The 15585-nt window shown below is 46.0% G+C and overlaps 1 protein-coding gene across 3 annotated transcripts in view; it reads left to right on the top strand.

The window, feature by feature from the left end:
• GLIS3 (GLIS family zinc finger 3) overlaps nucleotides 1–15585 on the top strand; it is an 800422-nt gene that overhangs the window by 214553 nt on the left and 570284 nt on the right. For all 3 annotated transcript variants that reach the window (XM_063913972.1, XM_063913970.1, XM_063913969.1), the window contains one exon: nucleotides 1781–2246. In XM_063913972.1, the coding sequence (XP_063770042.1) occupies nucleotides 1880–2246 (367 nt within the window). In that variant the 5' untranslated portion in view covers nucleotides 1781–1879. The remainder of the gene's footprint in view (nucleotides 1–1780; nucleotides 2247–15585) is intronic.

Raw genomic sequence — 15585 nt, 5'->3', positions numbered from 1 at the left:
GTAATAGGGTCCAAGGTGCGGGACTTCGGGTGAGAATGGCAGTATTTTTAATCCTGGTTTTACTGTAAATGATTGCCGCTTTAAAAATACGGGCATTCTCGTCCGATGTCTTGCACCCTGCCTGGCAACTTGGACCCTATTAAATGTACCCGATAGTTTTGTATACAGCACTTGTAGTAATAGAGTAGCTCAATCCTTATGTTCTGCTGATCTTCCAAACCTATGTAGATGTAAGAGTGGCTTGACAGTCCTACCCTGTGCAGCCTTTGTGATATATATCTGAGGTCTAACTGAGACCAGAAGGGATGTGGTACAGATTATTTGGCATAGCAGCAATGGGCGCTCAGTTTTTGTCACAAAAAGGTTGTAGACATTGTAGAGCCTAGTTCCGCGTATATATTCAAATGCCTCTCATATACTCAGAACAAATGGTATTCCAAATATAGAATTTCAGTTTTTGAGATACTGTACATTTTCCATTGTGAATAACCCCCAGTGAGTGGGTGTGCGAAAATATCTAATGTCGCAGCATCCATAGTTGATCATTTGAATTTGGTAGTTATGAGTAGTCCCATGGTTGCAAGCATGGCCACAGGGATCAATATGCTGGAGACACTACGACGTACGGGATCGCAGTCACAGCCTCAGACATGTTCCAAAAATGGTTGCGTTTTTCCCGCCACTCCTCATTACTTCCCCCAAATGGTTCCTGTTAATCACTCTGTGAATAAATCCTCTTTGTGACCGCAAGACCTTTGTGGCACATACGTTGTGCAACTTAGCCACATGCACAGACTGCCGATAATCGCTCAACTGCTAAAAGAATCAAGATTGCGTACATCTCTGAAGGGCAGATGTATTAAGCCTGGATAAGTGATAAAGCAGTGATAAGTAGAAGGTTATAACGCACCAACCAATCATTACAGGTTTGAAAAATTACAGTTAGGAGCTGATTGGCTGGTGCGTTATCACCTTCCTCTTATTACTGCTTTATCACTTCTCCAGGCTTAATACATCTGCCACCGAATCCCACAAATCAGTGCAGAAAACCATACATGAAGTTTTGTATTTTCTGTGGCATAAGACAAGAATTGTATTTCAAACAGTATAATGTATGGCACCTATTTCCCAATGCATTTATATATGTAGAATGTGTCTTGTTCTATTCTCTTAAACGATGAAGAAGGCAGATGCATTTGTTTTGGTTTTTATAGTTCTAATAAGCATTCCAGAATGCTATAAAGGGACCTTTTGTTAAGATAGCATTTAACAGTTCTTTATAGTATCAAAACTATTCAAATTGACATTCAAACTTGCCAATACATCTTAACAGATGAAAGTAATCTATTGTATTCACATTATTTTTTTATCTTTTAAATTACCAGGCAGAGCTTAGTATAAACAAAAAACTATACATGCTGATAGACTTTACAAGATTGATTACACCGTTTTAAATTAATGGACATATATTGACAAACCAAGACAATGATATATGATGTATATTGATTATAAGAGAATGTGTTATGTGGAGGAAAGTGCACTTGAAATGCAAAGTAAAGCTATGCATGGCATGTTTTCCCAGAATTCTTACATTCCTCTTTTAATGAAAATGCTTCCGTTATGAAAGGGTATTTAATATTCTTAATATATTCCTACTGCACCCATGCATTGTTCTCTATTGTACCACTGTGCTCCAAAATTCAGTTCTCTGCTTGTCACATTTTCTCACTATTGTGTAGCTTGAAAAATGATATACTGTTTTTTATATTTCTCCTGTTAGGCATAATTTAATATGGAATACCAAAAAGAAACACATCAGTGATCTGGAAATTATCCTTGGATCAACAAAGTAGAGGAATTTGAGATCAAGTCAAGCAGAATGAATGGAAGGAACTGCAATATGAATCACAGGGGTACTGGGACCCCCCAGGGACCAGGAATGATCAGTGGGCAGCAGATTCCACCAATTAGAGTACATACAGGAACTCCATCCCCATCTTCTAATAGTGCCACGCCCAGTCCTGCTAATGGAAACCTGTATTTAAAAATGTCTCTGGGAGGTGGAGTAGCACCACAAAGCAGCGAGAACACCATTCACTTACCTGCCTTAAGTCCAAGGAGACAAGTCATAACAAATGGGAAACCCGTATTCCAAGTGCCACAGCCACCGATTATGCAGCCATCTTCCTTATCCAAGCAAAAGCAGCAGGATTTTGTGCCTCCTTTTCCAGCAAGCTGTGTTAGAGGTGAGTACTGAAAAAAGATTTACAAAAGTGTTTCGAAAATCATATTAAATAGTTGACGCTTTGATGTCACAGTAAAAGAAAAGCTATGTAGTGGTTTTCTGGAAAATAAAACCCCAGCGGAAATTCCTCAGTATAGAGGTCTTGACAGCAGACAGAATTATTCACTATTGGTTTTTCCATTCATATTGCATATAGAATAGTATGAGCACCAGTCATGTGTCCTGCCTAAATGACCTTGTCTGATGTATGCGTGGATTAGGCCAGCATGGGAAGAGTACATTCAGATATGTCAGACTGATATTGTGGGAACATTGATGCTGTTATATTGTTGTACACAAAATGAGTGTGAGGTGCTGGAACAATAGATAGACTTGTAAGTCTAAGTGTGGGCACTTATATACTGTGGAAATGCTGGAGCTCTAATTTGGTGGGAGACCAAGTTGGCTATATGGATATATTGGGCCTAATTTTGGGTGGCACCCAAATCAGTCATAAGTACGGATGGCTGTGCAGCCAGATATACTGTGTACCTTATGCTAATGAGAGTATCCATATGGCTTCATGCGCATAGTTGCAGCATCTGCAGCTGCAACCATCAACATTAGTTTAGGTACTTACAGCAGTAGTATTGGCACTTACACCTACCCCATGCTGGGTGCAAAAGAGCCGTCTCACACAGGCACTTTGTCATACGCATGCCTCATAAAACCACATTAGCCAGCCTTCATGTCCATGGCACTCCTACAAAAAAGATCTTGTGTTGCGTTCTCAATGTAGCTGCTGAGCTGACACTCAGTAATGCCAATTTCCCACACAGAGAGAACCAGACCCACATGGATCCACCCTGGGGCATATGCAAATTGCTAGGCTCATAATTAGGCCCACTATGCACATTTTGTTGTCATATGTATTTTGCATTCTACTATTATTCCCATTTTTCACCAGAGGTTTTTTTCTTATAAAATTGTTGGCTCTATTTACATAATTTTGGGGTTTTCCCTAAATATTTTGCCTTTCATAGAAAAGGAAGTTAGGGTTTGATGTACCAATTAAGGCAAAGAGCAGAGAAGTAGACCAGTGAAGAAGTTTCAAATGGCAACCAATCAGCTTTGAGGTAGCTTTTATTAAGTATATTCTCTAGATGTTGATTGGTTCCTATAGGATAATTCTACACTGGTTCATTTTGCAACTCTTTTCACAGCTTTATAGAGATGTGTTCTCATACATCTAGCCTCAATACACTTTTCAGTGCAAGATGCCTGGCGGGAGTGAGCTGACAGGCCATGTGCAATTCTGCTAAGAATGGGTGTCTTTTTTTTGCCAAAATGCACGAAATGTGACTAGGACACACGTGGTGGCTGTGCTGATTAATTTGATATATGACGCATATATCTGTGTGTGACTGAGTCTGTATATGAAGCACTTGGACTGGAAAAAAGCCACAGCTACTGCATCGTAGCATTTCATATACAGATTAAAATAGGGTAATTTACTAAGGTCCCGATTCCATTCGAGCTTGCTTTTTTTTTCTAAGTGTCATCTCAGGAATTTACTAAACACAAATCTCGGCAGTGTTGGGGCTATTCGTATTGAGATACACTGCTGTCCACAAAAATACGAATCAATACACCATCGGTCAAACACGGCTGTTATTTTATACAACACGGTAATTTAGTAAGAATTCGTATTCTTAATCACTGCCGACAATAACCAAACACTGCCGGGAAAGCATAGAATTAGTGCAAAAATAGCTGGCTGGCGTGTTTAGATAGTCATGCATGGATCAGTGAGATCCGTGCATGCTTCTCTGTGTAAAAGTGTCTAAAACTGATAACATTTTTTTTTAAAATATTGCGTGGGCCCCCCTCCTAAGCATAACCAGCTGGTTGTTAAAATACAGGGGAAAAAATGTGTGGGGGTTCCCCTGTATTTATACAACCAGCATCGGGCTCTTGGTCCGGTCCTGGTACCAAAAATAGGGGGGACAAAAGTCATAGGAGTCTCCCGTAATTTTGAAACCAGCACCAGGCTCCACTAGCCAGGGAGGTGATGCCGCTGCCTGGGGACACTTTTATAAAAGTCCCTGCGGCCAAAACATCACTCCCCCCAACTAGTCTTCCATGACCGGAGGTAACTGGGGGGGTGGGAACACCTTAAATCAAGCCCCCCCCCCCCCTCCAGGCACCCAAGGGCCAGGGGTGAAGCCCGATGCTGTCCTCTTCATCCCTGGGCAGTGGATGAGGGGCTGATAGCCAAAATTGTGTAAAATAAAAAAAGAATATTGTCCTTTGTTGTGAAACTATAAGTCCCAGCAAGCCTCCCCCATTTGCTGGTACTTGGAGAACCACAAGTACCAGCATGTGGGGAATTAACAGGCCCGCTGGTACCTGTAGTTCCACAACAAAAGAAATACCTAAATAAAAACACAACACACACACGGTGAAAGTACAAGTTTATTTTCACATACATGCACACTTACACACTCACACATACTTACCTAGTGTCCCACGGAGCCCATGTCGTAGAAAAGATAGTCAAAATTGACACTTAGCCAGAATCGCATATAGGCCCTCATTCCGAGTTGATCGTTCACTAGCTACTTTTAGCAGCCGTGCTAGTCGCCGCCCACGGGGGAGTGTATTTTCGCTTTGCAGGAGTGTGAACGCCTGTGCTGCAGAGCGGCTGCAAACACATTTTGTGCAAAACAAGACCAGCCCTGTAGTTACTTATTCTGTGCGATGATTGCTGCGACGAATGACACGGTAATGACGTCAGATACCCACCCAGCAAAAGCCCGGCCACTCCTGCATTTTTCCAAACACTCCCAGAAAACGGTCAGTTGACACCCAGAAACTCCCACTTCATGTCAATCTACTTGCGTCCACCAGTGCGACTGAAAGCGTCGCTAGAACCTGTGCAAAACCACAATGCCGTTTGTACCCGTACGGCGCGCGTGCGCATTGCAGTGCATACGCATGCACAGTTTTACAGTTTTTTTAAATGATCGTTACGCAGCGAACAACGCCAGCTAGCGATCAACACGGAATGAGGGCCATAGTCAGTGTCGCAAGCACAGTCATTATGTGCTTGCGATACCGACCTAGTCCCTATCGCACAGTGAGAATCCGGGTTAGCCCGAATCTCAACATGTGTACACACCTTTAGAAACATTTCGAGTCAGACCAAAGTGTGATGTAGTCCAGATTGTTTTTCTGTTTTATCTAATATAAGAGAAAGATCTAAAATGTAAAAATGCCTCAGGAAAAAAGCAGACTGCCAATCTGTAATTCTTGGCACAAATGGTCCCACCAAAGGAGAATGTAAGAAATTAAGGAATTTTGAAGACACATATTTAAAAAGAGACAGAAAGAGAGAGAGCATGTAGTGTTTTATTTGTTATCTGTTTTGAAATCATTAAGGTAAAAATGTTTTGACTTAGCTGAAGCGTAAATGCATCATTTAGCAGTACAGCTTCAACACGCGGTGCAATTATACAATGTACATTATATGTCATTTTACTTCGGGGTGTTCCCAGTATAGAAATGTTCTAATTGCTTGTGGATGAGCTGCAGGTGATTTCCATTATCCTCTTTTGAGTTCATGGATTGAATATGATATACAAAGAATGGTAAGTCTGGATGTAGCATTCTCTTGAGATCACAAAACTCAGAGCAAATCTGCTATTCCAGGATAAAATGTTTTGGAAATTGCGTCCCTTCACTGAACACATAAAAAAATTGTAAAAAGACAAAATTACTGCCATAAAATGATACTGCTAAACATATCATAATTGATTTCCAGTGACAGTGTGTTTTGAAATGTTATATGTTATTATTCCAATGTCTGTATTTTATCTTCATGGAGGTAATTTGAGCAATGACATTATTTCAGTGATTCCTAAACTAAATAGAAATTAACCTTTCTCCTTTCATGTTAAGAGTTATTGAGGAAAACTCATCGCCATTCATACACCAAGATACCATCTTTATCTTGTTGTTTACAGTTCTCAGCGGCGTTGGGGGGGGGTGTAGTCCGGACAACACAGGCGACTGGGCCATTTGTGAGGCGGGCCGCGGTGGCTGCGTGGGCAGGGAGCTACTCGGCAGGTGGGTAAGCATCGCCGCTGTGTGATGTTTTCGCACGTTTGCCAGGTAGGGGGGGTTTGGCCTGGCATGGGGGCCGGACTAGCCCTGTGCTGGGCATTCCCCCACAGGCCTAAGATTTTAATTGTAAATGTGCATTTTTTTTTGCACATCTACTGTACGCTCAGGTCTGAATTAGGGCCTATGAGTCTAGTGCACACAAATACATTCAGACATACCTGATCGCTATTTGATCCAGTGACAGTAACAGTGCTTACAATTTACTTAGGTATAAAGTCAAATAAAAACCCCTAACCAATCTATGAATCCTAACCAGTTCATGATTGACATATCCCTTGTTATTTCTCCTCCTGGTCCCGCACACAGCAGTATCCATAAGCTAAGAGCGAATGCTAACATTGGCTGTTCGTCAGAGAGCAGAAGGCGCTACAGCGGGATGCGGTTAATATGCCGTTAATATGCCGGAATCCCGACACCCGTCAGAATCCTGACTCCGGAATACAATTTAACTGAAAGCAGAGTTTGGCAGTGGGCGCGGCTTCCCATTTAAAAAATGGCGACATAGTACCATTTTTGAAATGCAAGATGCCCGCAGATAGCCAATCATGGCCAGTGGCGTGCGGTGAGGTCAGTGACTGGTGAGGCACTGCAGCCATAATGTACACCGAGTCCCGCCGATGACCCCTACCACCGCCAAGACAAAGCCTGCTACTGCCCCCAAGCTGATGCCCAATACCACCACCACAAATGGCCTCTGCCCAAGCCATTGGCCGCCACCTTCCTGCCCTGTCTCCCTCCATTGCCACCATCCTGCTCTGTCTCCCTCCAGTGCCACCATCCTGCCCTGTCTCCTTCCACACCACCATCCTGCCCTGTCTCCTTCCACACCACCATCCTGCCCTGTCTCTCTTCATATCAGCATCCTGCGCTGTCTCCTTCCAGCGCCACCATCCTTCCCTGTCTCCTTTTACGCCACCATCCTTCCCCGTCTCCCTCCACGCCAGCGTCCTGCCCTGTCTCCTTCTACGCCACCATGCTGCCGTATCTCCCTCCAGTGCCACCATCCTTCCCCGTCTCCCTCCACGCCACCATCCTGCCCTGTCTCCCTCCACACCACCATCTAGCCCGGTCTCCTTCTACGCCACCATCCTTCCCCGTCTCCCTCCACACCAGTGTCCTGCCCTGTCTCCTTCTACGCCACCATCCTGCCCTGTCTTCCTTCAGTGCCACCATCCTTCCCTGTCTCCCTCCACGCCAGCGTCCTGCCCTGTCTCCTTCTACGCCACCATGCTGCCGTATCTCCCTCCAGTGCCACCATCCTGCCCTGTCTCCCTCCACGCCAGCGTCCTGCCCTGTCTCCTTCTACGCCATCATGCTGCCGTGTCTCCCTCCAATGCCACCATCCTGCCCTGTCTCCTTCCACACCACCATCCTGCCCTGTCTCCCTCCATGCCACCATCCTGCTCTGTCTCCTTCTACGCCACCATGCTGCGCTGTCTCCCTCCATGTCAGCGTACTGCCCTGTCTCCTTCTATGCCACCATCCTTCCCTGTCTCCCTCCACGCCAGCGTACTGCCCTGTCTCCTTCTACGCCATCATGCTGCCGTGTCTCCCTCCAGTGCCACCATCCTGCCCTGTCTCCTTCCACACCACCATCCTGCCCTGTCTCCTTCTATGCCACCATCCTTCCCTGTCTCCCTCCACGCCACCATCCTTCCCTGTCTCCCTCCACGCCACCATCCTTCCCTGTCTCCCTCCACACCAGCATCCTGCCCTGACTCTCGTTGGGAGGCACACTGCTGTAACAGCACCACAAAAAACCTAAGCCTAGCAGGATCCTACCGCATCTCACTGTCTTCACCTCCCCCTTCCGCACTGTAGCGGCTAAATGTCACAGCAAGTGAATGTCGCGGCCACCCCTTCCCCACCGCAACCCTCCCAGACAGTAACTCACCAACTTGTATTCTCTTGTAACCTCTCTAGACAGCAGCGCACCTCACTTCTGGCTTTACGGCTCCTCTCACTGACCGTGTGACGTAACGTGTCACACAGGGCTGGTGCTAGGGTGTTCGGCGCCCCCCCTGCAAACTATAAATTTTCCCCTCCCATACTTTACAAAGGGACAGCGCGTGTCGAAAAAGGGATGTGGTCTCACAGGGAAGGGGCATGGCCACTCAATTGTACCCCCATTTTAAACACCCCAGTAGTGGCGCTGCTTACACATAACACCCCAGTTGTAGCACCGCTAACACATAACCCCAGTAGTAGCGACGCTTACACATAATGACCCCAGTAGTAGCACAGCTTACACGTAACGCCACAGTAATAGCGCAGCTTACACGTAACGAACCCAGTAGTAGTGCAGCTTACACATAACGCCCCAGTAGTAGCGCAGCTTACATGTAATGCCCCAGTAGTAGCGCAGCTTATACGTAACACCCCAGTAGTAGCCCAGCTTATACGTAACGCCCCAGTAGTAGCGCAGCTTACACTTATGCCCCAGTAGTAACTCAGCTTAAACGTAACACCCCAGTAGTTGCGCAGCTTCCACGTAATGCCCCAGTAGTAGCGCAGATTCCACGTAATGCCCCAGTAGTAGCGCAGATTCCACGTAACGCCCCAGTAGTAACGCAGCTTACACGTAATGCCCCAGTAGTAGCGCTGCTTACACGTAATGCCCCAGCAGTAGCGCAGCTTACCCATAACGCCCCAGTAGTAACGCAGCTTACACGTAACGCCCACAGTAGTAGCGCTGCTTACACGTAACACCCCAGTAATAGCGCTGTTAACACGTAATGCCCCAACAGTAGCGTAGCTTTCCTGTAACGCCCCAGTATTAGCGCCGCTTACACGTAATGAACCCAGTAGTAGCGCAGCTTACACATAACGCCCCAGTAGTAGCGCAGCTTACATGTAACGCCCCAGTAGTAGCGCAGCTTCCACGTAACGCCCCAGTAGTAACGCAGCTTACACGTAATGCCCCAGTAGTAGCGCTGCTTACACGTACTGCCCCAGTAGTAACGCAGCTTACACGTAATGCCCCAGTAGTAACGCAGCTTACACGTAATGCCCCAGCAGTAGCGCAGCTTACCCATAACGCCCCAGTAGTAATGCAGCTTACACGTAACGCCCACAGTAGTAGCGCTGCTTACACGTAACGCCCCAGTAATAGCGCTGTTTACACATAATGCCCCAACAGTAGCGCAGCTTTCCTGTAACACCCCAGTATTAGCGCCGCTTACACGTAATTAACCCAGTAGTAGCGCAGCTTACACATGACGCCCCAGTAGTAGCGCAACTTACATGTAACGCCCCAGTAGTAACGCAGCTTACACATAACGCCCCAGTAGTAGCGCAGCTTACACATAATGCCCCAGTAGTAGCGCAGCTTACATGTAACGCCCCAGTAGTAGCGCAGCTTACACGTAACGCCCCAGTAGTAGCGCAGCTTACATGTAACGCCCTAATAGTAGAGCTGCTTACACGTAATGCCCCAGTATTAGCGCTACTTACACGTAACGCCCCAACAGTAGCGCAGCTTTCTCGTTACGGCCCAGTAGTAGCGCAGCTTACATGTAACGCCCACAGAAGTGCAGTTTATTCACATTCCCCCCCTCCCCCGCACACATACATAAATGCACACACACACACACACACACACACACACACACACACACACACACACACACGCACACACACACACTTTCTCACTTACAGTACTCTCCCTGGCTGGCAGGATCTGGAGCAGCATGTCCTCCTCTGTGGCTGCAGTCTGATGGTCCCATGTAGCTCCACCCCCTCCACCCATGTAGCTCCGCCCCTCCATCCATGTAGCCCCGCCCCCTCTATACGATCAGTCACTGCATTGTCACAGGGTGGGAGGGTGAGAGGAGAGGAGGCTTTCAGAGGGGAGTTGAGGCTTTCAGCGGGGAGCGCCGGCCTGGTGTCACACGCAGCATGACACAGTGCAGAGGAGAGGGAATCGCTGCCCCTCCTCCCTCTTGTGTCGGACTAAACTTGGCAGCAGCTACTGGGGGACGGGCAGGTATGTAAATGTTCTCTAGTCTAAACATAATAGTTGCTGCACGCCCCCGGATTCGCCCACAGGCCAATCACATGGGACTCAGTGACAGGGGCGTGCCTGCATGTGCTTGCTGTCAGCACGCCCCTGTGAAAGCGGCACTGCTAGAGGTGCCGCTTCTAGTGTTTTTTTTTTTAATGGGATATGACTGCCCTGTGGCTGGCCCCGCCCCCCGCTTCCGAACCTGTATCACTGACAGCGGGAGCAACGAGAACGGTGCCTCCAAAACATGTTTAGAAATGTTTTTTAGTAGGTAAAAAATTATTAAAATAATGCAAAGGCTAAAGTTCATACTTATAACACAAAATATGTTCTTTGTATTATTTTAATCATTAATGACAGGGGAGGCACTGCCTCCCCTGCCTCCCCTGACTGCACGTCCCTGATCATGGCTCACCGCATCATCGGCCCCACCTCATTGTGCTGGCTAATATTCTCCCACAGCCGAATTAATATTTTCAGCAGTAAGTTTCAGCAGACACAGAAGTGAGTAGTGAGGATTGGCTGTAGAATCTGCAAACAGGTCTGCAGTAGGATTGTATAAACAGTCTGATCTGTGGTCTGATTTGCTGAGGATTGGACACCCAGCTGTAGGATGCCCTGAGGGCTGGATTTGGAAACCACTGGAGTTCAGTACTAGTATTATCTGAGAAAGTACTGTATATGTTACAATAGCTGTGGAACTACTGAGTAGCTACATTAGTAGAGTTACCTTATTACTTCAGTCTGACATTTGAAAGATCTACACTTTTAAGAATTGAGCAGGAAAGAGGGATATGAAAAATGTCTGCATATAAATATTGTAATCCTTCTATTAATATTTGTACTGGACTGAGTTACAAAAGAGATTTGTTAATTTCAGTCTGTTACAATGTATTACCATTACTGACACTCTGCCACTGCGCAGGAGGAGCAAGGAGAATGTGAACTGTTCCATTTGTAACCAATAAGCTAATGTTCTGGAGACAGCAGCAGTGTAAATAATACAGTTCATTTGTTTTGAATAAGAGATGGTCTGACACCCAAATTAACTGTAACAACTGTTTGCACTGCACCACCACCATATCCCGTTTGTGTTCCCATATTAAAGTTTCTGTAAGACCAATGAGCTTGAATCTTCTGGACACCTATGCCCACACACACGAGCTAGCCAGGGCAAATGACGCAAGGAGGAGGTGCATCTCCAAACCATGCACCTCCTAATGCCGGCACTCGGGATTCCGGTGCCAGGCCGATGTGGCCGTTCCGAGTAGTGTTGGGATCCCAGCCTCGGTATTTCGGCTGCCGAGATCCCGACCACAGGGATCTTGACCAGATCCCGTATTGTACACACATGGATTTGCCTCAGTTTAAACACAGTGCACATAATACAACAACAATGCTTAACAAAAACTGCACAACAGATATTACTGCACATACAGCCTCTTATTGAGTAGATACAACTTGGGTCCTGAATAGTTTTTATGAAGACTGAATTATCTAATCGTCAAGTCAGACTGAGATGGTGATGTCCATGTCTGCGTGTAATGTACTGTGTATTTAAAATAATAAAATGTAATGTACTTGGTTCAAAAAATGTAAATATAGCACATAAACAAATAACAATGAACAATGTGAATGTGAAACAAGTCCTAAATAAAATAAATGTGAGTTTGATTGTTTTAAGTTGTGTTTGTTTTTCATGTTAGTTCCTTACAAATGTGAAACATGCCTCTGGTTTTGGTGTTTTTCCAATATTGACAATCTTCTGCTTTTATGGAGTTTTTATTGTTATTGTTCTTTTTAGTTTGTTGCATTTGTTGAAAGCATAACATATAGTTAGGCAAATTACATCATTGCTTTGTAATCCAGAGACAAAGGCCTTTCAGTGTAAACACAAAATGGTTGTCATGGTGACCCTCAGCCCATTTGCTGAAGCATGAGGAAACTGTGCTTGTGTCACCACAAGGCATTTTTGCGTAGCATATTTATCATTATATTTGCTTTACAGAATATATTTTCAGTAGACGATAAACCTTTGAAATGGATATCTGGTTTTGAATGTTACCCTTTCTTACATGGAATGCTTGCTCCAGAAATGCCATTTTTTTTATTTTTTTGTGATGAATCTTGTTTTTTTAACTGGCTCCTCCCTTTCTTGCTAGTATTGACTAAATCCACTCTTTATAAACTATAAAGATGTACAGTACTCCTATCAGCATTCAGGGGTGTAACTATAGTGGGTCACGCTGCTATGGGGCACATGGGCTTAAGGTGCTCATATACACTGTGTAGCATAATGTGAACTGGGGCACTGTAATGTGGCATTGTGTGAACTGGGGCCTTGCAGTGTGGCATAATATGAATAGGGGGCACTGTGTGAGGTAAAATGAACTCAGGTAGTACTACAGGGTATAAATTTGAGAACCGCTGCCTAGAGTGGTGCCTTTCTGAAAGGATTGGGGCCCCTTCAAAATGTCGATCGGGCCCACAAAGTCCTAGTTATGCCCCTAAATAACTAATAGTGTAAAAAACACATTATCCCGGCTGCTATACTTAGGCTTAGTATAGTAAAAGGTTCTATTATGTGAACTGTGTTTCTCTGACGTCCTAGTGGATGCTGGGTACTCCGTAAGGACCATGGGGTATAGACGGGCTCCGCAGGAGACTGGGCACTCTTAAAAGAAAGATTAGGTACTATATCTGGTGTGCACTGGCTCCTCCCTCTATGCCCCTCCTCCAGACCTCAGTTAGTATCTGTGCCCGGCCAGAGCTGGATGCACCCTAGGGGCTCTCCTGAGCTTCCTAGAAAAGAAAGTATTTGTTAGGTTTTTTATTTTCAGTGAGATCTGCTGGCAACAGACTCACTGCTACGTGGGACTGAGGGGAGAGAAGCGAACTTACCTGCTTGCAGCTAGCTTGGGCTTCTAAGGCTACTGGACACCATTAGCTCCAGAGGGATCGAACACAGGCCCAGTCCTCGGTCGTCCGGTCCCGGAGCCGCGCCGCCGTCCCCCTTGCAGAGCCAGAAGAACGAAGAGAAGTTGAAAATCGGCGGCTGAAGACTCCGGTCTTCATTAAGGTAGCGCACAGCACTGCAGCTGTGCGCCATTGCTCCCTTAGCACACCACACACTCCGGTCACTGATGGGTGCAGGGCGCTGGGGGGGGGGCGCCCTGGGCAGCAATTAGATTACCTTACTTGGCGAAAAGCACATAATACAGTCTGATAAACTGTATATGTGCATTAACCCCCGCCATTAAAGTACATAAAAGGACAGAAGCCCGCCGCTGAGGGGGCCGGGCCTTCTTCCTCAGCACTCCGGCGCCATTTTCTCTTCACAGCTCAGCTGGAAGGAAGCTCCCCAGGCTCTCCCCTGCAGTATCCTGGTACACAAAGGGTAAAAAAGAGAGGGGGGGCACATAAATGTAGGCGCAAAACTGTGTATATAAGCTACTATAGGGGAAAAATCACTCAGTATAGTGTACATCCCTGTATTATATAGCGCTGTGGTGTGTGCTGGCATACTCTCTCTCTGTCTCTCCAAAGGGTCTGGTGGGGGAACTGTCTTCAAATAGAGCATCCCCTGTGTGTGTGGTGTCGGTACGCGTGTGTCGACATGTCTGAGGTAAAAGGCTCCTCTAAGGAGGTGATAGAGCGGATAAGTGTGTGGGAGGGTGTCTCCGTCGACAACGCCGACACCTGTTTGGATATGTGTAAGTGCTGAGGTAAAATTATTGTAGAGTCTCTCTATGTTCACTATCCAAAATAACAAAGTATCGACATGGAGTTTAACTCCACTGTCGACTACGATAATGCAAAGTTACAGCCAAGAGGGCTAAAAGATATTCAATATATGATTATTGGAATAAAAGATGATTTGCATATCACTGATGACTCATCTGTCCCTGACACGAGAGTACACATATTAAGGGGAAGAATGCTGAGGTAAATTTCCCTCCTCTCATGAGGAAAAAGAGTGGGAATCTCCAGACAAGAGACGGCAGCTTCCCACAAGAGAATTCTCAGGCTGTATCCTTTCCCCACTAGGGCCAGGATGTGTTGAGAATCTTCCCCTTGGGTGTCCTGTTTGCACTAGCTATTCTCAGGGATCCTGCAGATAGTGTGCACATTCTAGTATACTACCCAGACCGGCGATTGTGTCGGCATGGGTTTATAGCGCTGTGGCAGCGTGGACAGGTACCTTATCAGCAGAGATTGAGACCCTAGTATGCATATAAATATTTTAAGATGCTGTCTTAAGTGATAGATATATAATTATAAAGCATGCCCAAAGGGACATGAGTATACTGGGTCCTAGAGACAAAAGCTATGTCGATTTCTGCTTGACGTGTCCTGTAGAATATACATTGGACAGATGATGCCGACTTAAGAGGCATATGGAAGGCTGAGGATTGTGTGGAGAAAGGTTCTCGGGCCTGGTCTCCACAGCTATAGCTGGTAATTCTGATATTTTGCCTTATATTCCTGCACAGCCTAGGAAAGCTTGACATTATTAAATGCAGCTTTTCGAATAAAGAAACAAGAAAGTCTGAGGTGCGTCCTTTCTTGTCAGAGCCGGGGGCAGAGGAGAGAAGCTGTACAACACAGCTAGTCCCCAGGAACAGAAGTCCTCCCCGGCCTCTACAAAAATCCACCGCATGTCGCTGGGGCTCCACAGGCGGTGCTAGGCCCGGTGGGGACACGCCTTCGTAAGTTCAGCCACAAGTGGGTTCACTCCCTGTTAGATCCCTGGGCAATAGAAATTGTATCGCAGGGATATAGGCTGGACTGTGAGAAGATGCCCCCTCACCGAGGACCCGGCGGGCTTCCCCCCAAGAGAGGGAGCCAGTGTTAACTGCAATTCGTAAATTGTATCTTCTACAGGTGGTGGTCAAGGGTCCCATCCTTCAACAAGAGGGTGTTATTATTCGACCATGTTATAATCCCGAAACCAGACGGTTCGGTTAGACCCATATTGAATTAAAATCCCTGAACATATACCTGAAAAGGTTCAGGTTCAAGATGGAATCGCTAAGAGCGGTCATTGCAAGCCTTAAATGAATCGGGACATAAGGGATGCATACCTTCGTGTCCCCATTTATCCACCTCATCAGGCGTACCTCAGAATTGCGGTACGGGATTGTCATTACCAATTTCACCAAGGTAATGGCGG

This window comes from Pseudophryne corroboree, chromosome 1 (genome assembly GCF_028390025.1).
Source record: "Pseudophryne corroboree isolate aPseCor3 chromosome 1, aPseCor3.hap2, whole genome shotgun sequence".
Classification (NCBI taxonomy): domain Eukaryota; kingdom Metazoa; phylum Chordata; class Amphibia; order Anura; family Myobatrachidae; genus Pseudophryne; species Pseudophryne corroboree.
This window is presented reverse-complemented; position numbering and strand designations above follow the sequence as displayed.